Source organism: Martes martes, assembly GCF_963455335.1.
Source record: "Martes martes genome assembly, chromosome: 5".
Lineage (NCBI taxonomy): Eukaryota > Metazoa > Chordata > Mammalia > Carnivora > Mustelidae > Martes > Martes martes.
The window spans coordinates 134,980,280-135,001,782 of record NC_137892.1 but is presented as its reverse complement, the minus strand read 5'-3'; the positions used below and the strand labels follow the sequence as shown (position 1 = coordinate 135,001,782).

At 39.3% G+C, this 21,503-nt stretch overlaps 1 protein-coding gene across 1 annotated transcript in view; it reads right to left on the bottom strand.

Moving 5' to 3' along the window:
• The window catches only part of DAB2 (DAB adaptor protein 2), a 50,036-nt gene that overhangs the window by 20,109 nt on the left and 8,424 nt on the right, over positions 1 to 21,503 (bottom strand). The window contains exons 2-3 of the mRNA XM_080804402.1: positions 1,529 to 1,714; positions 203 to 342 (exon numbers count right to left, since the gene is read on the bottom strand). Of these exons, the coding sequence (XP_080660528.1) occupies positions 203 to 342; positions 1,529 to 1,619 (231 nt within the window). The 5' untranslated portion in view covers positions 1,620 to 1,714. The remainder of the gene's footprint in view (positions 1 to 202; positions 343 to 1,528; positions 1,715 to 21,503) is intronic.

Genomic DNA, 21,503 nt, shown 5'->3' with positions numbered 1-21,503 from the left:
GTCTCCAGAACAGCATTCACAACGTGCCAACAAACTCAAGACTGACTCCTCAGAAAATGAAGCATTGCTGAATCAATTATGTGATTAGAATTTTTTTTTTTCTTTCAAATAACTGAGTTATAGGTAAACACAAACTTCTAATATAATTCCCGTTGTTGGATATTTGCTTGAGATAGAGACAAAGCATGCTTTCCCTTCCTACCTTTAGTTTCATCATAGAATCTTGGCTCATTTTATCCCCTCTTGCGTCGGGCACATCATCAATGCCAATTAGTTTGGCTTTGTATTTTACACCATCACCTTTGAATCTGGCCAAAAGATACTCATCTGTTTTTTCAGAGCCTGGGGGAAAAAAAGAGAAATATAGGATAAAATTTATAAATGCCTTTAAATATCATCCCCAGGTATGACCAAATATGTTCCAGAATCTCCAAAGATGAGTAGCACACATATTGGTTACATTACGGTTGCTCTAATATGAAATATTCTATCTTTATTCTTACTTCCTCTGAGTGAAGTTTTATTCTGTAATACTGTACATGGTGTTGGGGTGGAGAGAAAGTGAACTCTTAAAAGTGCAAAATGGGGGCACCTGGGTGGCTCAGTGGGTTAAAGCCTCAGCCTTCCGCCCAGGTCAAGATCCCAGGAATCCTGGGATCGAGCCCCGCATCGGGCTCTCTGCTCGGCGGGGAGCCTGCTTCCCTTCCTCTCTCTCCACCTGCCTCTTTGCCTGCTTGTGATCTCTGTCTGTCAAATAAATAAATAAGATCTTTTTTTAAAAAAGTGCAAAATGGACTGAGTTATGGGAAATGTATGGGACTGTGTGAGGTAGATTTGGGGATATTCCTCATAATTTAAAAAATATTTTTAAGAGAAAGTAAGGAAGATAATGCTTTTTGTAACGAAAGAAAAATAAGCTACTGTACTATTTACTAACACTTTGAATCGCCAATAAGGTAGAAGAAAATTATGAATAAATTTATTTAAAAGTCATTAAGATACATATCTCATCTTCACAATTTTTTTTGCTTTTCTTAAAAAGACTGCAGTATCTCATTCCATAGCTAAAGTAGAAGAGTAAAAGGCAGGCAAGCCACGGCATATTCTCAAACTATGAATGATTAAGGACTCTGGCACTTTCTAGTGGTACTTCAGGTCAAGAGAACAAGGTCTAATAAAATAAAGATCTCGGTTTTTGAAAAACAGCTACTTTAGTAAAGCAAAGTGGTAAATAGATTACTGAAAGATAAACATCTAATAATGGATAGTGGCGTTTATCAACTAAACAAGCTATGACGAACGCTTCCCAGCAGGCTCCAGTGGGTGAAATCAGAGACATGTCCTGTTACAAGTGGGGCAAAGTAATCCCTGACAAAGTCCCACTTTCCTGTTAAGGAGCACTTGAGAGTAGGCTGAGACTGAAGGGAGCCAAGGGCCAGCTCTTACTTCGTTCACCTCAAACCTCACATTTCTTCAGAGGTAAGCAACACTCGCTCCCCTCAGTGGTCTCAAGAGGATATCTCCATACCTTTCTTTTTTTCCTTCTTTGATGGTGCTTTTGGTGCAGCCTGTTGGTCAGGCTGACCGTTAGTTGTGCTCGTCTCTACTTCGTTAGACATGGCGAGAAGGCAGACAGCGAACTCCAGCACCAGCGGACACAGAGTGACACCAGGCGATCCCGAAGTCTCAAATGAACATAACCCACTACGGACACCTGTGGGCAGGGTTTAGAGGCATCATGAGATCATAATACGGCAAACCCAGGAGGTATGCTCCTAGGCTGGCAACTCGTGATTTGAAAGTATATTTCTTCAGGCTCATTTTGTTCTTTCTCCCGTATTAGATTGAACTCTGAAGAGGAGTGGGTAGGACCGTTTCCTTTGTAATTTTCAAAATGGAAATAGGGTGTTTACTAGGTTTTTCTTTAAGAATTAATGTCTGATAACATTTCATGATTACCCACCTAAGTAGTTTGCATTGGAATGTGGGCATTAAAAAACTAGTATTAAACATAGGGATCAAAACGTGTCACACATACAAAAATAAGATTTCAGAGCAAAATACAAATATACTGGATGCTGAATCTGAGAAGATGGCAACTGGCATCTGAAATCTGACATTGTAAATTCTGCTTTAAAAACTCATTTAATTGTAAAGGCAGGGTCAAGAATAGAGTTAAAAATTTTATTCCCGTTGATAAATATATATTTTTTACATGTTGTGATTCTGCATATGATTTCCCAGTCTATCTAAGCACTATCCTTTAAAGGACAACCATTTTTGACATTAACACTTAACACGTATCAGGGGAAGAGTGAATTTATGGGATGTCTGTCGTGCAATTCATTGAGTGGCGATACTTTCATGCTATTATTTAGCATTATTATCCTCGAGGCAATTGTGGCATGTGTTCTCATAAGACTCCCTTATGTTTAATGGCAGGTAAAAGAGAAAAACTTAGAGTCATTGTAAGCACACAGACGTGAACTAATATTTCAAAAGGTTCTTTCACTTCCCAGGAGTCAAAGTTTCTACACAGCTTCTGAGAGAGCATTAACTTTCTACATGGACTGAAGACCAGAGGATAGCAGCCATTCATAGTTTTGTAAACCTGTTAAGACCACCCATGGACTGGTATATCCCACCCACCCCCAAATCTCTCTTCATTCTGTTTTTAAAGCATCCATTTATTTGAGCTTTTAATTTTTTAAAAAGATTTTGTTTATTTATTTGAGGGAAGGGGAAAGAGAGAAAGAGCGAGAGTGTGAGTGCATGCACATACTGGGGGATGGAGGAAGTGGGACAAGCAGACTCCCACTCAGCAGAGAGCCAGATGTGAGGCTCTATCCCAGGACCCTGAGATCATGACCTGAGCCGAAGGCAGATGCTTAACTGACTGAGCCACCCAGGTGCCCTAATTTGAGCTTTTTAAATTCAAGGACCATGTCCATCACATGGAAATGTATGTTATTATCTAGATATGTAAAGGGTAAAAAGTAAGTCTTACATTTTTTGCTTCTCAGTCAGCTGAAATTGCACTTCCCTGGCTTCCTAAATGTCAACGTATTTTTTTCTTCAAGGTGCATACTTCGTCTCTCCCCCTATGAGTCTTTAAATGGTCTTTATAGTCTTAATAGTCTTGAAAAACACACACACACATATAGAAATATATATATGATTAATGTTTAAATTGAATTATTTAATTTGGAGATTTAGTAGCTAATTGTGTTCAAAGATACCTGACTGGTAGGCACCCAGGGAGACAGCCTCCTTACAGGTGTAAGTCTTATGTAGCAGGGGACTCAAAGCCCTATTTACTCAAGATTTAGTTGGGGGCCAGATACTAGTAGCCTATTATGTGTATTAACTCAAAAAATCCAGAGTGACCCTACGGGTATTATAATATAGTATTATTTCACTGTTCCGAGAGAAAGCCAAGGCACAGGGATTTTAAATGATACAGCTGTTAAGTGGTAAAACCTGGGTCTATCCAACCCAGGCTATCTGGCCCCAAGCCAGAGTTCCTCACATGTTACACTGATGGTTCCTCACATGTTACACAGAAACCTCATACTAGCTACAAAGATGCTCTGTTACATTGACTATTACATTCATGTAGTGGCCCTTAAAAAGATACGTCCAAAACTACAACCCTCAAACCTTTGAAAGTGGCCTTATTTGGGAAAAAGGATCTTGAGCTGGGATCATCTTGGATTTGGGAGGGCCCTAAATCCTATAACAGGTATCCTTATAAAAGAAAGGCAAAGGGAGATTTGAGACAAAGAGCCCCACAAAGGAGAAGGTAATGTGAATAAGAGGTGAAGACTGGATTGCCATATCTAGAAACCAGGATTGCGAATGTCCTCCAGAAGCTGGGAGAGAAGCACAGAACAGATTCTCCCTCAGAGCCTCCAGAAGGAACAAACCCTGTTGACATCTTGATTTTGGGCTTCTCACCTCAAGACTGAGAGAGAATAAGTTTCTGTGGTTTCAAGTCGATTAGTTTTTGGTGATTTGTTATGGCTGCCCTAGGACACTAATACAACACCTCTATTTTGTATGCCTTGATTGATTTCAGTGGTTCCCAAGATCTGTTTCCTGGTGACATGATAAGTCTCCTAGTCATATCCACACTTTTCCAATTTCGGTAAGCTAATAATTATTTTCTTAATTTCAGGGAATCCATTTCTAGAGGATATTTGCCTATGTTAACAACATCAGGAGGTGAGACCGAGCTCTGACCTAGGGAAATGCAGGACATGTACCCTCTTGTGTCCTCATCTTTTCCCCATTGGGCCCTCTCCTTTATAAGTTGCTCAGATCTCATCTCAGAAATAAGGAAAACACTTCCCTATAACTCTCTAATCATCATCTCATGATCCTTTCATGATTAAACATTTAAATTTGATAGTCTCCAACCCTTTACTTTTTCATATTCCCTTTGTCTCAAAGGACTTGTTCATCTCAACTCTACTCTCAGAAATTCAACTACACTGCTGAGGAGTGTCCAGACCAAATCCAATTATTTTACTGTCCAGCCTTTTGCGGGTATTTGACTGCATGCACCAGACACTTATCCCCTTCTGTGAGCCTTCTCCCTCCCTCCCTTTTGCTCCCATAACAACCTGGATGCTCTTGTCCATGGCTTGTATTTTCTGTATTGGAATGATCTGGATTCTTTTTTTTTTTTTTTTTTTTTTAATGATAAAGTTCTTCTAAATTTTAGAATAACATTGACACTTTCTTGCTTGGTCTTGTGGTGGTTCCCTTTGCATTTAGGACAAAAATTTAGATGTTTTTTGTTTTGTTTGTAAGATGCTTAAATATTCTGCCCCTTCTTATCTTCAACATCCTTTCCTTTCACTTGTGTAGCAGCCCAAAGTTTCTCATTTCTTTCAGAGTATTTTTGCTTTTTGACTCTTTACCTTTTCAAATATGCACACATATTTGGAAGGCCCCCCACATGAGCTCATCCCAGTTATCTATTTGCCCCTTGAAGCCTGTCCCTCCTCCCCTCTAGTTCAGCTTTAAAATAATCCGGGTAGAAGAGTTTACTGACATCTCTGGAGCCTAATGTTGTACTTTTCTGCAGGATGTTATTTCTGACAAGAAAATGTTTAGGCCATTAAATTTGGCAAACTGTGTTCTAAATTGAGAATATTTTAAAGGAATTTGAGAAGTATCACAAAAAAATTTTGAGGGGTTTGGGAGTGGGAATGGTGTTGTGTAAGTCATTAAAGTGATATAAGACACAGCAACCTCACAGCTCAAGACCAGGTCTCAAATCTAGTGTCGGCTGACTGGACCAAGATGGAAGGGTTCTGAAGCGAATGGTGCTACCTTGGTTTTATAGAAAAAAACTTCTCTTTTCAGACAACTAAGTACAACTTTTCACACCACTGGAATCATTTTAAAGGTATATCCTTTAGTTATGTCCTTCCACTATTTAGGAATGAGCAGTTATAAGGGCACGGAAGAAAAAAAATAATAGAAAGAAAATGTTTCTTTAGTATAAATTCCCTGAAGAAAAGGTATATGTATATTAGGTTGCAATAACCAAAGGTAGGTCCATACTGCAGGCCAGGCCATTTAAAATATATCCATGTTCCCTGAAATGATCAGAGTAGACTCTGCCCCAAGGCCCCAAGACTCAGAGATAAGCTCCTTTATAAAGAAATGTTGAAGAGGTTTTTTGAATGATTTCACTAAAAGCATCCTTCCGGTATCCCATATACCAGACTGATAGACATTTACCTTTTTTCCAAGGTTAAAAGAGCAAATCCCCCAGCACAGACTTTCCAAATGTCCAAGCTACCATCTGACATATGAAAGATGGGGGAAGTCCTGCTTCTAGACTCAGGTCCCTCTATGGAGAATAATCAACTTAAACATGTAAAAACTCAAATGCATAATTCTTCTAACAATGTTACAGAATTGTCCCTTGTTCTCATAAAACTTTTAGCAGGTTTTATAATGAATTGTTTTTGGAAACGGTTTTGGCCTGGAAAAGGGATCTGGGGGCCAAAAGGTTCCCTATTATTTTCTTTGATTACTTTCCCAAATTAGGGGCATTGTTTTAAAAAAAATTATCTAGATTGCATTAATCTTTGTGTTCTGTTTCAAAGCTCTAGTGAGGTAAAAGATTTTTGTAAAGGGGAATAAGTGGGCGCAGGACATCCAGAAAGCCTACAGCCTTCTTATACCTTGGGTTTAGTCACAGAAAAACTCTTCTGACCAAGAAGCACAAAATTAATCGGGAAACACATGCGATGGGGTGTTATCCGAAAGCAGGGATTACAAATTCAAGTTCAAAAACATATACAAAGAGTCACATAAACAGCTCCCCATCTACACCTAGCTGGTTCTTTTTCCTAGGGGTGGGCTGTTTCCTTTGTTAGAAACTCAAGGAGAGGAATAAGAGGGCACAGCTGGAAAGAGAGGAGGATCTAAAGCTATTGTAGATTCTTGACTCCTTCTTAAGGCCACTTCTTAAGACTCCTTCTTAGGACAGCAAGTTGTGAAAGAAACTTTGCTAAGTCAAGAAAATTACCTCCCATCTGAGCAAAGATACATAACTTGGATTCCGGACTGAACACGTACCTCCCTGAAAGAATGCGGGAACTTCCCCTTTCCAAGGCACAAGAATCAGATGACTAGAAGGGATTCTGGAGCTTGCAACATCTTTTTTCAGTTTCTGAGAAGGTTCTGAGAAATGTATACCAGAAGACAGCTTGAGTCATCTTATGACAAGTACATCCCTTGCACAAGAAAAAAAAAAAAATCTGCTAGTTTGTTTAGTCCTTAAAGTGATTCATGCAAAATGTCTAGTATTTAGAACCTGGAATAGACCCAGTCCAGGGACTAATTCGTGTAGGGAGAAGCTTGGCTGGCCCCTCCTCATTCTTGCTGGCTCCCTTTCCTTCCTTAGGATTGTGTGGGTAGCAACAATGATAGCATTTAATGATTCCAGGGTTCTCAGCCATACCCTGATACAAGTGTCCCCTCTCTCTCCTAGCCAATCTTCCCACTGATACAAGTGTCCCCTCTCTCTCCTAGCCAATCTTCCCACCGTAATTATACACAGCAGAGAGAAATTTGCTTGCTCAGTCTCAAAATGCTGGTAAAAGGAATAACTTAAAGACTAACTCAATGGTAGCCCCATTCCACACATGGTAGAGAATCTGTTGTCAATGTTAAGGAGGAGGGGACAAACACTTCACTTACCAAGCACTTGAAACATTTAACCTGAAAGCTCTGTGAAATGAAATGGGTCTATTTTATGAGTAAGTTAATGGACTCAGTAAGACCAAATCAATCACTAGTAAGTCATTAGGCTTAAAATTGAACATGAGCTGTGTTCTCTTGTCTCCTATAGATACTGATGGCTCTTATCTTTTTGAAAAAAATCACACTTATTTTAACCTCTATTTTCTAAGCTGCTTTTAAAGTCTTCATCCCACTGACAAGAACATACCACATAAAATGGACACAGGAAAGAGTGTTAAGAGGAGTCAAGAACAAAGCAACATAAACATCTTTGTTAGAGTGTCTAGTACTTTGTACTTGTCAGAAAACATGCTCCCTTGTCCTTTGGAACTTTATTCCTGTCTCAGCCGGGGTAGTGCATTAGGACACGTGAAATATTAACCTCTAAGGCAGATCTTGGGGTCCAAGAGGGCAGCAAGCTGCCTTCCCCGTTATTTCCCAAGTAGCATTTTGCGAATAAGAGATGTTGCCAGAAATGTTACAGCGAAGTTCAGCTGTTTCTGATACTTGATATTTTAAAGCCTTTCTCCTTTAAACTGCTTGGAATCCTGTGCTTTTAGGGAAGGCTTACTCTACTCCGCAAAGGCCCAGTGCCATAGACAGGAAGATCTTTACAGCCTGTTTAATTGGGGAAATGAGACTATGTTAATGCACCCTGAAAAGGAGTCCTTAGGAGATTTTCTTGTAAGTGCTGACACTGCCATGGGGCGTCAGGAACAAAACATGCCTGAGCCAAGGAGGTCTACACAAGTTATGCATTGACAGAGAGCATTTTCCTTGCTTTGAACCCTCGGGAAGCACAGTGTCGGACCTAAAGGACAGACCCGAGAAGCTTTTCACTGTCTTTGGAACCAAGTCAGACCAAGAGTGCCCCCAAACAGTTAATTTTAGGTAGAGGTAGGACAGCAGAGCTGCTAAGGGTTGAGGCTTGGGGGATCGTACACACTTTCGCCATTTTGCAGCTCTGCAGCTCAAGGTAACTTATCCAATATTCACATATGTAAAATGGGAACATAGTTTGCAGAGTCATTACCAGAATGCCTACTATATAAAAAGTGCTCAGTGAAAGGTAGCCGTGATGAAATCAAAGCAGTGTCTCACGTGCTGCGTCCTGTGTACTCTTATCCTGCCTCCAACACTGCTTTTCCACAGCAACCGTTTGAACGATTTCAGAACAACGAGGACTAACAAGTAAACAGCTAGCAAGTACACACAGAGAAGGATGTAGTGCTTTAACCAGTAAGGCCCAGGTGAAGAAGCGAGAGTGTTTGCCAGTGGTAGAGCCCCCCTGTTCAACTCTGGCTTCTGAACACACTCCGAGCCACCCAGAGACAGAGTCAAATCCAAGCCTACATCACTACCATTGGCAGTTTAGAGGGTCAAGCTCCCATCACCTGGGGAATTTTTACTGGAGAGCTCCTAAAAAGATGTCCATGCTACATCCAGATCGATTGGGTTTGAGTTCCAAGCATCTACTTCCACGATCCTTTGTCCCCTTCAAGAAATAACAAGTGGATAGACTTGGAGCTGGAAGAAACCCCGGGAATTATCAGTCACACCCTTTCACTACTAAAGATTAGGAAACTAAGGGCAAGGAGGAATGTATAACTTGTCCACCATTAAACGGCTGGCTGGTTGGGATGGAGCTGGTGTCAAGAGAAATCTAGATCCTAACATGAGGCTCTACTGTCCTATTCCTAGAGATTATATGTGTCACTCTTTAAAAACCATTTTTTAAGAAAACTGTGCTAAACCCATTACATACAGACCGAACCAAGAATATGTTCCATTTAGTAGATAAAGCAAGCACAAAACAGGAAGATAGCCTAGAATAATTTCATCTCAGAGATGTTTTCTGAGTCAAAACAGAAAAAGCACTTCACATGATCTAATCATACAGTGTCACTGGATTCTTTTTTACCGAGGTACTGGAGCCCTATTTGGTCAAACTGGCTTATTAATGTTGATTTGGCTGCTTGGAAGAAAGTATTTGGCTAGGTTTGAGCTAGGTTTGAGCTGCAGCTCACAGATCAAAGCATTCAAATTCATTTTAGTACATTCTCTACTATTCAGTGTGTGGCCTTTTCATTTTTCTTTTTCTTTTTTTTCAGAACATGACAGGAAGTTTGACTTCTCGGGTTGGCAAATTTCAATATTTTTCGACTCATTATGACCCCTCTTAATTTTTGTATCCACCACACCCATTTTGTTTTTAAAATAAGTTTTTATTAGGAATATCTCCTACTAGGGCCTAGAAAACAGTGATCAAAATAAATAGCATTTAGGAGAATTTTAGCTGTAAAAAGGAGCTTAATGCTACCCAGATGAGGGCCCATTCTCTAGACTGGGCAATGCAAGCAGTTCGCTAGGAATGTCTGCAATTGTTCACAAGCTGAAGTGAAGTATTAAGTTTATGCTCAATTTTACAATCACATTACTCAGTTGTTTCAGTGCAATGACTATTCGGTTAGAGGTAGAACAAGAAAGTGTAAAAAAGTTAGAAAAAAGAAGAAAGTGTAAATGCATAATCAAAGTATGCTCTTGCCTCTTGGGAAAGCTGTGTATACGTTAGTGTGCTTGCATGAACAAAGACATGCATAGGGCACAGAGTCTAGAACCCCTCTTTACTCTTATTCAGACTTTAAGAAAGAGTATAGCAGTGGAATATCCCTGTGGTCTTTTTGGCCACGTGGAATTCTTGTGCACACGGACAAGTGAGGCTTGGAGTTGGGTTAATTGATAGTAGAGCGCGTTACCCATCTCAACTGTAACATCCCCATCATTCCACCCCAGTTCTTTTTTTTTTTTTTTTTAAAGATTTCATTCATTTATTTGACAGAAAAGAGATCACAAGTAGGCAGAAAGGCAGGCAGACAGAGAGGGGGAAGCAGGCTTCCCGCCGAGCAGAGCCAGATGCGGGCCCGGATCCCAGGACCCCGAGACCACGACCTGAGCCAGAGGCAGAGGCTTAAACCCCTGAGCCACTCAGGCACCCTCCACCCTAGTTCTTGGGCATCACCTCTTCTAGCTTAGACCAAATACAGAAGAAAAGCTGGAGTCTGACTTTATCCTTTAACTCACTTCTACAAAGGGAAGGAAGTGATATTGAAATTTTGGAGCTTTGAAAAATCATGTTTCTGTCATTGCTTTACGCTGCTGGGATTGGATCACTTGGGTTACTCTCTACCATGGTGCCCCTGACACCAGTAACCATCTGGACACGGCTCAACTAGCCATGGCACGTGTGCTCTGTATATCTCAAGTGAGCTGGGCAGGGCAATGTAGCAGACACGACTTGACATGGAAAAGGGAATGGGGGACCTCTGGTCCAGTGTGCGGTGTGCTTCAGCCTGATTTATCAGAGCTCTGCATGGGGGGGGTCCGGGGCCCTGATCTCCCTAACAATATGTTTCCTTTTCTGCTCTTGTCTCATTTGTACTTATACCTCAGGAGCCATGTGGGGAAGAGAGATTGGCAAGGTATTGACTCCATCCTTGAGTCAAATTTATAATATTAAGTACCATCTTGAACCACCTTATTAGTTGTTGCTTTTTCTATTAGAGAGCTATCAAGTCACCTGTGGAAGAAGCCAAGAGTGATTCCCATTAATTCTGAAGAAAAGCTAAATAAATATGGCTTTTTGTGGGGTGGGAGGGCCATACACCTTGGGCTTAAGGCTAAAAGGTAGCTGGCAATATGGTGAGTAAATCTGTACAGCAAGATAAGACATTCTGGGGAAATGGTCAATGGACCGAAGTAGTCATCATGGGGCAGATGTGTGTGTTTGGGGGGATAGGGAAGAAGGAAAACCACTTTATGGCTGAGGAATGGGTATTCAGTGAGCAGGCTACCCACTGAAGTCCTGGTCTGAAATGTCCGGGTTCCCACCGAACCCAGCCAAGAAGGAACTTCCACACTTTGGGCAGCCTTATTGGTACCATGATGAGTGGGTGGGACGCGTGAGCAGGCTGAAAGAGCTGTGTGACCACAGGGCCTGTGGAGACGTGACAGAATTCTGCTGAGCACTCCTCCCCTCATGCTGAGACCCCACTGTAGGCCCGTGATGGCAGCGCCTGCTTCTGCCACCAAGTGCTTGCTTCAGTGGAGAAAACCTGGCATGTTTTGGTGGTGGCAGAGTAATCTGCACCAAGGTGCTGTCACAAGGCTGGGGACACCATGCTGTAGTGACAGTGACAGAAAGGGGCCCTTGCAGAGTTTGCTACTTCTAGTTATGAAGTGATAGTAACCAGAAAGTATGCCGAAAAGTCATGTGGAAAGAATAAGATTTTTAAAAGCTGAAGTGTTGATAGATAATTGGAATAGGCAAATGGAATGAATCAGTTTTAAAATCCGAGTTTAGAAGAACTCTGTTGTGTACTATTAAATGGTAAAGTAGGATACTGTATTTCAGTTTGCTTTTCCCTCATCCTAAAGCCAAGGAAAGAGGGTATTCTAAAGAACATTTACAGGAACAGTTTTAGGGTTTAAAATGTAAAAAAAAAAAAAAAAATACCACTGTTAACATGGAAGCCTCTAGAAATTTTCTACTGCAGGGACTTTGGGGAATGATTTGAGGAGAAGCATTATGGAACCGGTATAAAAATACAGTAAACATATATATGACTTTTACTTTGAATTTGGTATTTAAATGTATAATGGATATTATGCTTGACCCTTGCAGGAAAAGAGTAGTCCAAAAAGCTAATGAACCGGGGTGAGGGAAAAAGGGCTGTCATTGTACCATTTGATTCCTAGTCCTATACACTGACACTATTCATACCTTTTTCATCAGTCTTCCCTCACGTATAGGTATACCTACTCAAACTGACCAGCAAGTATTTCATTTTTTTCTCATGTCTATTCTTCCCAAGTTAGGTTAGCTACCAGAAATAACTCCCCTTTCTAGCTACAAGCCAGTTTTAAAATAAATCATAGAAATGAATCTTAGCTTGCGTCCTAGAACACACAACATCAAGTCGTGCTTTCTTGTTACCATATGAAATAATCCTGAATTAAGTCAAAACGGGTGTACAGCATATCTGGCATGTGGACTTCAGGATACAATAGGTTTTTTTTTTGTTTTTCATTTGTGCCCTTCACTTATGATACTTCTACATATAGATCCTAATTGTTAAACACAGTCTACTTTCTACTCCAGTACCGTTCCAATAGTTGTCTTGAAAGTCTCTGCGGATGTTAGAAGAAAGCATGTTATTTAGGACCATCTGCATTTTAAACATAAGGAACAATGAAGAGCTACGAATTATTAATGTAGACGAATTATTTTATGATCGACTACAGCAGAGCACTTTAAAAGCAGGCAGGTAACCTAAAACTTTTCCTCTTCCAAGGCAAGAAACTTTGCCTGATATTTGGTTTCTTCTTTAATAGCCTGGCTGAATTATATTAAATCCCAATGTGGTTTTCCTTTCCAGGCAGAGGCCCACGTTTATATAATCCTCAAAGCCAGTGCCTGAGTGTTTCTGTACCTTTCCACAACTCATGTTTCAGAAACAAGCTGTGTTTTGAAGAGCTTAAAGGAACGAGAATCCAGCTGCCTTGTACCATCAGCACAGAAAAGTCAAACTGTGGTGTGTTTCGTAATTGTAAATGGACAGGCAGAACTTCTTTTTCTCTCTGTGTCTGTACATAGACCAAAACTGTGGGAAAAAAGTTCTTATAGCCATGTAGGACACAATACAAAATCAGTTTAAGTGATCCTACCCTAATATGTTATCTCTGGGTTCTAGGTGGCCTTTCCAGTCGAATATGTCCTTTGTTTTAGTGGCCAGTCTCCCCTTAGAGCTGGCATTAGCCTTCCGCGAGAAACTTGCCATTGGCTCACATTTCCACGTCTGATAGGACCTTTTCTAGTTGGCCAGGTCTCCACCTCCAACAGGGCATTCGTGCTTCATCTCTAAGAATGATGGCGGCCCTGCTAAAGCCCCGTGGTTAAGAATGTATGTGTTTTTAAAACTACTTTTTTGTTATCTGTATGCTTGATATATCAATTATCATTTTATGGATGGTTCTTCCTAACTTAGCTAATTTCCCTCAAAAAAAAAAAAAAGACTTGGTTGCTTTTAAATAAGAAGAAGACAAAAAGAATCATTAACCGAATAAAAAGAGACTTTCTACTTATTTGCCAAATTTCAGGTCTGCATACAACCAGCAACCTGATGACCAGCCCTCTCCCCTCCTGATACCAGCGTTCTACCACACTGAAGGTTACAAAGTTCCAGAATGCTATCCAAAAGGCCAGGGGAACTCATCTGGGAGAAATAAGTATACAGGCTCATTTGCTTACTTCTTGGTTGCTGACCAAATTAGGTAAGATAACAGATAAGAAATCCCTAGGTAATTTCCGGTTCTGGTGGACAAGAAGAAAGCTGGATCTGCCAACTTGTTTTCTTGCTTCTTGAGGTAATACGCTAATACTACACAAGTGTAGAAAATTTAGGTGGCAGGATCCAAAAAAGGTCCTGGAATAGCTAGACTACCTGCTTGGAAGCTGTGTTTATCTACAAACACCCCAAGAAGCTGCTGCAGAGTGAGCACAAGATAGCAAAAATGCACAATTACCTTTGAGTTAAAGTTCATGCCCTGTCATTATTCTTTCACCTTTTCAGAAATGGTATTGGACAAAGTAAGTACTGAGAATAAATAAGTGTATTTTTAAATTAAACTGAAGGACAGGAATATTCGAGATAGCACACTCACCCATGCTAAAGGAGACAGATTTGGGATTTTAGCTGCTGCACAATTGAAGCAACTACATCAAACAATAAATGATTCCACTGTATTGAAATACCTGTGTAGGGTCCTTTCACAGCACGGACAGATGAGCAGAGGTAGTTCCAACTGCAATCAGAAAACCTACCACTTAATGTCAGACTTTTACTTATAAAGTCTCAGCATGTGAAATAGATGTTGTCTCATGAACACTCTCTCTATAAATCCAAGTAAATGTAACCAAAATTATGCCTGTCAGAATCATGTAAGTCATCACCATTAACGGGTCCTACCTTCCACAGACACGGCCAGACATCTACCTTAGGAATCATGAAGCACATCAGCAAGTTTGGAAAAGTAATTCAAGGAGTTTTGTATCTACCAGAGCCTCCATGGAAAAAGGCACCCCATGTGATCCCAAACATTAAACAATGTTCCTTAACCAAGAAGCTTTCAGACAGTCAATTTCCATACCTAACCTTTGGCAACTCATTGAAGTGACTTCTACCAATAAGATTAAAATGGATGTGGAGTTTCAGAGAACTAAGTGCACTTACAAAATGAAGATACAACTTACTCATCTTCTTCCTAGTTATAGTAATCAAAGAGCACAAGGAAAAGACCTCGAGTTTCACCTTAATCTGTATAGATTTAAGAAAAAGTTTATTCTAGGATTTAAAGAGTGACTTCGAAGATTTTTTAACTTACGTATTCTACTGGGTTGCTTTCTTACATCATCTTTTCTGACATTAAAATCATTCCAGGGCTGGGGGAAGGGACAAAAAAAAAAAAGATTTTTTTGATTTGCTGCATAAAAATAAGATATCTAAGAAAATTATCCTGGGTATGTCATTAGACAATATTTCCAAAGGCTCGAGTTTTGTATATTTCATTTTTTTTCTTTTTAAGATAAACTCCTGAGATGGCATTCACCACTGATTTTGAGAAGCCTAGAAAAGTACTATTTTTCCCCCATCACAATATAGTTTTGTTTGTTCTACTTTTGATTTAATTATTATTCTACAAGATTGAAGAAATAATTAGTGTCTTAACTGTATATTTCTGTGAAATAATCGTCAATGTAATATGCTGTTTCTTATAAGCCTATACTGCTAGCCTGATAAACAACTCAGTTTGGATATTTTACAAGGCAATAAATGAATTAACTAAACAAGTCATCAATTCATATGGTGCCAAAGGAATTGCTACTTCCCCAAAAGGGCTTAACTTATCTGAGATGATAAATTTATATACTAGGACCGTCTAGTTTTTCTGGTTTTCTAAACTATAAAGACTCATTTATTGGATCTATCGCTGTGTCCTTTAAAATGTGTTATTCAGAATCATATCCAGCTTCATGTGAATCTTCATGTGAATCGGATGCTGGATGACCCTCTACTCCTTCCATGTTAACTGAGTATGATTTAAGTTAATAGCGAGATTACTGTTATTTAATAGTTGTGCTAAAAACTTTGGAAGTATATTCTGTTTTCTATTCATCAGAGCTTTGGTTAGACATTGTGTCAAGTATTTTTCCTTTGCATTAAGTTATTACTCATATACCTGCCTAGCACTCAGAGACCGAAGGATCCTTTAACGGGCACGCTTTTGTTTCAAAGCAAGAAGCTGGTAAAAAACAATCATCATCATCATCATCATCATCATTATCTGACTTACCACACACATCATCTGCCTTTCCCAGAATAAGCAGATGGAATGGGAGCTCTCCCAGGCCTCTTAAATGCATGCCATCCCTATTGGGCTTTTTTAAGATGATAAAACATGGGGCTGAAACTTGGGTCTAGCATAAGGCGAACTAGTAGCAATGGTTGCTGATCACATGCCACTTTGCTGGGCTTTCCCTGAGACCTCCCGGCCCATTATGAGATAGTCCTATTTTTATTGAACTACAAAAAGGCTTCTGGTTGGCCTACACAGGAATGTCAACAGCAATGACTCACTGTAAAGGAAGTTTCTCTGGTTCATAAGAAATACAATATTTAAGCAACATGTTTCGTTAGCTTTTAGAGCAATCTCGTCTAGTCTCTGAACTGGTAATGATCTGTTGCAAAATTCTGTGCCTGCTAAATAATTGACACTTAAATACTACAGCAACCATGGGGTGGATATAAATGATTAGATTGGTGTTCTACGTGTCACCTCTCTTTATTATCCCTATTATAGTCATTAAATAAATGTAACTCGAGCCGGTCTTAGAAGCTTTGGACAGATTCACGGTGGCATCTGCTATTTTCTGGTCTTAGAATGTAGGCATTTTTAGCATCAGAGAATGTAATTAGATCATTCATTTCCTCAGCTGAACTCTATAGCTCTGTGCAAAGACAAGTCTTCTTTGAAAGCCACTATTAAGTTCCTAATCCAATCTTTATTAAAAAGACTCAATATTGTAGACAAGGAGGTTAAAACAAATCCTCAAAAAACTAATGATCAAGCCCTTCTATACCCCACAGATGCCTTCTAGTGCAGCAAAGTCTGAAATTAGGAATGCTTATAGTTGTAAGGTTTGTTTTTTTTTTTTCCTAAACTAGGTTGCACTCCTTAATGAATTATTGAAGCATGTAGATAATGAATTCCACCAAAGAAAATAGTGAGAGAAACAACACCAAGGAACTAATTTATCTAGTCCTACTAACACAAGCAAGTTCTACTTTTGGGGCTATCAGAAGTAGATGTGATTAAAATTTCTTTCTGAGAGTCAATCTCTCCAGTGTTGAGGTCCCTTACCCTACGTTCCATTCTACATTTGCAACTGCATCTAAGAAAGTCCCTTAAAAGGGTAAAAACAAATGCCTTCCCTTTTGACTCTGAAAGGCCTGTCATCTGTCTCACACCTAGCCAGAGTGACTATACAAATGGGAAGTCATTAGCTACCCTAGATTTTGCCCAGAAGTCATGCTATTAGAAGATTGAGAAGGCCTTCAAATACTGACAGCTTTTTAAAACATTTATTATTATTATTACTATTATTATTTTATTCGGAGCACCTGGGGTTTGGTGATTAATCTTTGCTCAAAAACCACTATAACTGAGAGACTGAAAACAAAATTTGTCCCTGAATGCAAGCTAATTCATGTAACAAGTCTGTGTCCCCACTATGTGCCAGACACTCTTCTAGAACTTGGGATATGTCAGTGAGCAAAAGAAAGATCTATTCCTTTGTAGGGTTTATTCTCTAACAGGGAAACACATAAATAGATTACAGTCTTTCAGAAGGTGGTAAATGTCCTGGAAAAATAAAAAAAGAGAGAGAGAGAGTGGATTGGAAGTGCAGGGTTAACAGGCAGAAGAAATACCGTATTTTTGCAAGTTAAATTTATTGGATGTTTATTATACGCCAGGTGTGATGTGTGATGTATGATGCTAAACCTCTCTCGTTTAATGCTATGGGGGAAGGATTGATATCCCTACCTGATGGGAGAGAAGGTGAAGTACTAAAGTCAACCAACCCACTAAAAATCCCACAGGGCTAATACATATGCTTTTAACTTCTCTGTTTTAGAATTATACGAGCAAAAAGAGAGAACTAAACTCAGTTCTTCAGATTAGAGGAATGTGAACTGGCCAGAAAACACTTTCAGGAAAGAGGAATTGATAGCAGTGAGTAAAGCATACTTATGTCAGCTTGGCTAGAACACAGGACTGTGTTGGGTGATACGAGGGGAAAAGGTTGAAAGTTGGGTCAAACTGGATTAGAGTGAATTTTCAGAACTACATTTTGTCTAGACAGTACTGGGAAGACTCTGAGGTTTTGAGCAGTGGTGCGGAGGCTGGGGTAGTGACAAATCTGAGTATGGACCACGGCCTCAAAGAGTGACATTGCTTTGTAGTATGATAGTTGCATGAACTTGCCACTTTGAGTGATTCAACACGGCCAGTTCTTTTCATTTAAATACTTGGCTAATCTTTTGGAAACAAAGCTTTTTAATTGAAAGGTTAAGGTCTAACAAATCTCAAATGTCAGATCCAAGGTTATCCATCTTGTCAAGCTATGCTGCTCAAACTTCAAACAAACCAAGTGTCCTAGAGGTGGCTTAAAAAAAAAAAAAATCAAAGGCCATTATGTCTTATAACCTTCATTCTAAGAAGATCCATTTCATCCTAAAAATAGAATTCCCATAATGTCAGTTTTCTAAAAGCTGATATAAGTGAATTGGTATTTTGAAATGTGACTACCTAAAGGAATAATATCCTTTACAGAAGGCCGCTACCGACTAAAAGAGTCACATTGTTATAGCTTCTCATTTGAAGCAGAATATATAGCATTTCTCTATTTTATCTATGTTCTTCATACAACTTGAAAGACTAGGAAGATCAGTACCAAGGAAATGCTGGTTAAGAGGGGAGCGAGCAGCATGAGAGACAGATTTCTGTTCCTTACCCCTTTAGAATAGCGATATTAGGGTGACACGTGCCTTTCTGCATTTTAAAAATTAAATTCCTTAGAGACAAGCTAATTTGCCAGATAGCAATATTTAAAATGTAGGTAAATCTATAGTCTATCTTGGGCTAGAGATAGAATCATGAAGGTGCTTTAGAATTCAGTCATGTGAATTCAGTAATGTGGAATTAAACTCAAAAACTAAGAGAACCTATAAAATGAACACACACACTTATGGAATGCCGCTCACTGTAAGCTTTGAACTACTGACTTGGACATCATTCTTGGAGACTTACCTATCCGAAGTCATTGAGGAAAATTCCTGATGTATTAAAAAATGAACATTTGGGGGTGCCCGGGTAGCTCAATGTGTTAAAGCCTCTGCCTTCAGCTCAGGTCATGATCTCAGGGTCCTGGGATCGAGTTTCGCATCAGGCTCTCTGCTCAGCAGGGAGCCTGCTTCCTCCTCTCTCTCTGCCTGCCTCTCTGCCTACTTGTGATCTCTGTCTGTCAAATAAATAAATAAAATCTTTTAAAAAAAAGATGAACATTTGGATCAAATGGTCACCAGGATTTGAAAAAAATCTTTTATGCTGGGATTGTTAAACTTGGTCAGAGTTTGGTCTATTGTTCGTTTTTAGGCTGTTTTCCTTGGACCCAAGGGAATCTGTGGAACAGTAATGAATTGGCAACACAGTTTGGGCCTTTTAAGAGTCTCATGCTCTACCGACTGAGCTAGCCGGGCACCTCAATTTGGGTATTATAAAGAGCCTAATGGATATCACAATCTTACATTACAGCGGCATTAAGTCAGTTTAAAAAAAAAAAAAAAACAGGTTTCTTCGATTTTGGCAGAAATTGTGTCAAGTCAAAGGGATAACCTTAATTATCCAGGGCTTGAGCCCAAGATTTCATCTATTTCTTCCATTTTTATTAGTTTTTTTTTTTTTTTTTTTTTGGAAGCAGGTTAGTGGCAACCTTCAAGAGAAGAAACAGAAGGAGAATAAGAAGTTGTCCTTGGGTGAAGTATCAGGTGGGAGACTCTTCACCACTACAATAATTATCAGCCAGGTGATTACATCCATCGTGTCAGATCAATATATGAGCTATGATGAATACTCCATTGGCAGAAGTTAACCCAAGGACTTGAAAAGACCACACCATCTGGAGAATTTCAGTAACAGCTTGTCTGCCTTTCTTAGGCCCTGAGCAGATTTAAGCTAGAGGAACATATGGATGTTACTCATTATAAAAGTTAAAAAAAAGGATTCAGAACTGTTTGACTTACACCAACAGATGACAAGGTGAGCTGAAGTTTCCCATTTTGCCCACTATATAACAAATTAGTCAGTAGTACAAAGGAGAGCAGCTTGTCACTCATTCACTTGGCCATCTGGTTATTGGTTATTGAACACCTACTATGTGCCAAGTGCTGTGGTATGCTCTACATACAGTGCTTAAAGAGACATGGCCTCTGTTTTCAAGGGGCTTACAGTATAGGCAGCGGAGAGAGAATAAGCAGGTAATGGTTTCAATCGGTGCTAAGTTTTTTAGAGGCAACATTTCTGATTAGGGTAGAAAGTCTCATTGCCACGAATAATGCTTAATAAGAGCAAAATTAGTTCCACTTCAAGGACTCCTGTATAAATTGCTTTCTTATTTATATCAACCATGGAAAGATGCAAATTTCATCTTAAAAACTTAATTACCCTCTTCAACAGACAGTTTTAAAATTATGACATTTACTTAAAGCACTAATTAGATGGAAGATATTTACATTCAATGTTAGGGAGTCCTCTATACCCATATAACGATCTGGAAGAGCATCTGTGTGACAGAGACAGCCGGAGGAAAGAATCTTGTGATTCACTCGGTTATTACAGAACATCAGTGATGATTCCTGAAAAGTTATCCAAATTTCCGAACCAACCTTATATTGAAAACACCAGAAGGAAACGCTGTGCTCATATCACATTCAGTTTCGTCACTTCAGAAGGGCAAGCAATTCAGAGATGACATGAACCTTGATATTCTAGAACCAGACATGTTCGGCGGCACTCTCACTCATCAGATTTTCTGAGTGCAATAATGCCACTTGCAGATCAGGCAAAACTATTGAATCACAGATTTTAATGAAGCATAATTATGAAAACGTAACCAGGGCCACACCAAAGTGCTTTGGTATTTGAGTAACACGGCCGACTTACGAGAGCATTAGCAGGGGAGTATACGATAGCATCCGGTTAATGTAAGTCTTTCAGAAACTGGACTTTATTATCATTGCAAGTAGAAAGCCCTTAAACAAGTGTTGGCTACGTGAAATGTAAGAGTCCAGATCCTAAAACAGAACAGGGTTGCCTCCGTTGTTTCTATTAATGAGTTCTCATGTAGAAAGTTGAACATTTGCATTTCAAGATGCTATCTGGAAACAGAACTACAGAATGTATTTGGTATGTGGATATGCCTCAAAGATCAGTAACAGTACTGGCCATAGTTTAGCATAAAACTAAGATTTTATCATAGACTCTTCTCATGTCTACCAAATCCGGCAAATCTGTGACCCTCTATTTTCTAGAACTATCCTTTATGTCCATTCCCCACCTCCCTCCCCACCAAAAAATTTTAAAAGATTATTTTTAGTATTCCTCCCTAATCTCGCCTCATTGTCACCCCAATTTCCTGTTTCCAAAAGAGCGATACTTCCTTGTATCATGTATCTTGGTCCTCACAATTCGCCAATTCATATTACAGTTATTTCAGTATTTTCTGTACCCGTAACATAAGTGCTTTTTAAGATATTTAGAATTCTTGAATTCTTGAAGAATTCTTGAAGGAAAGAAACTCTTTGTGAGAAGAACTTTTCCTTCACCTTCTCAAAAAGGTCCAATGATAATCCAAGTGGTAAGAAACTAGTTGTAAAATGACCTACTTTTATGGTTGAATTCTTGTGGGAGTGCTCTATCAGACTTCATGGACTTCCTGATTTTATACATATATATATATATATTTTATACATATATATATTTTATACATATATATACACACACACACATATATATATATGCACACACACACACACGTATATATATTTATAATTAAAGATTTT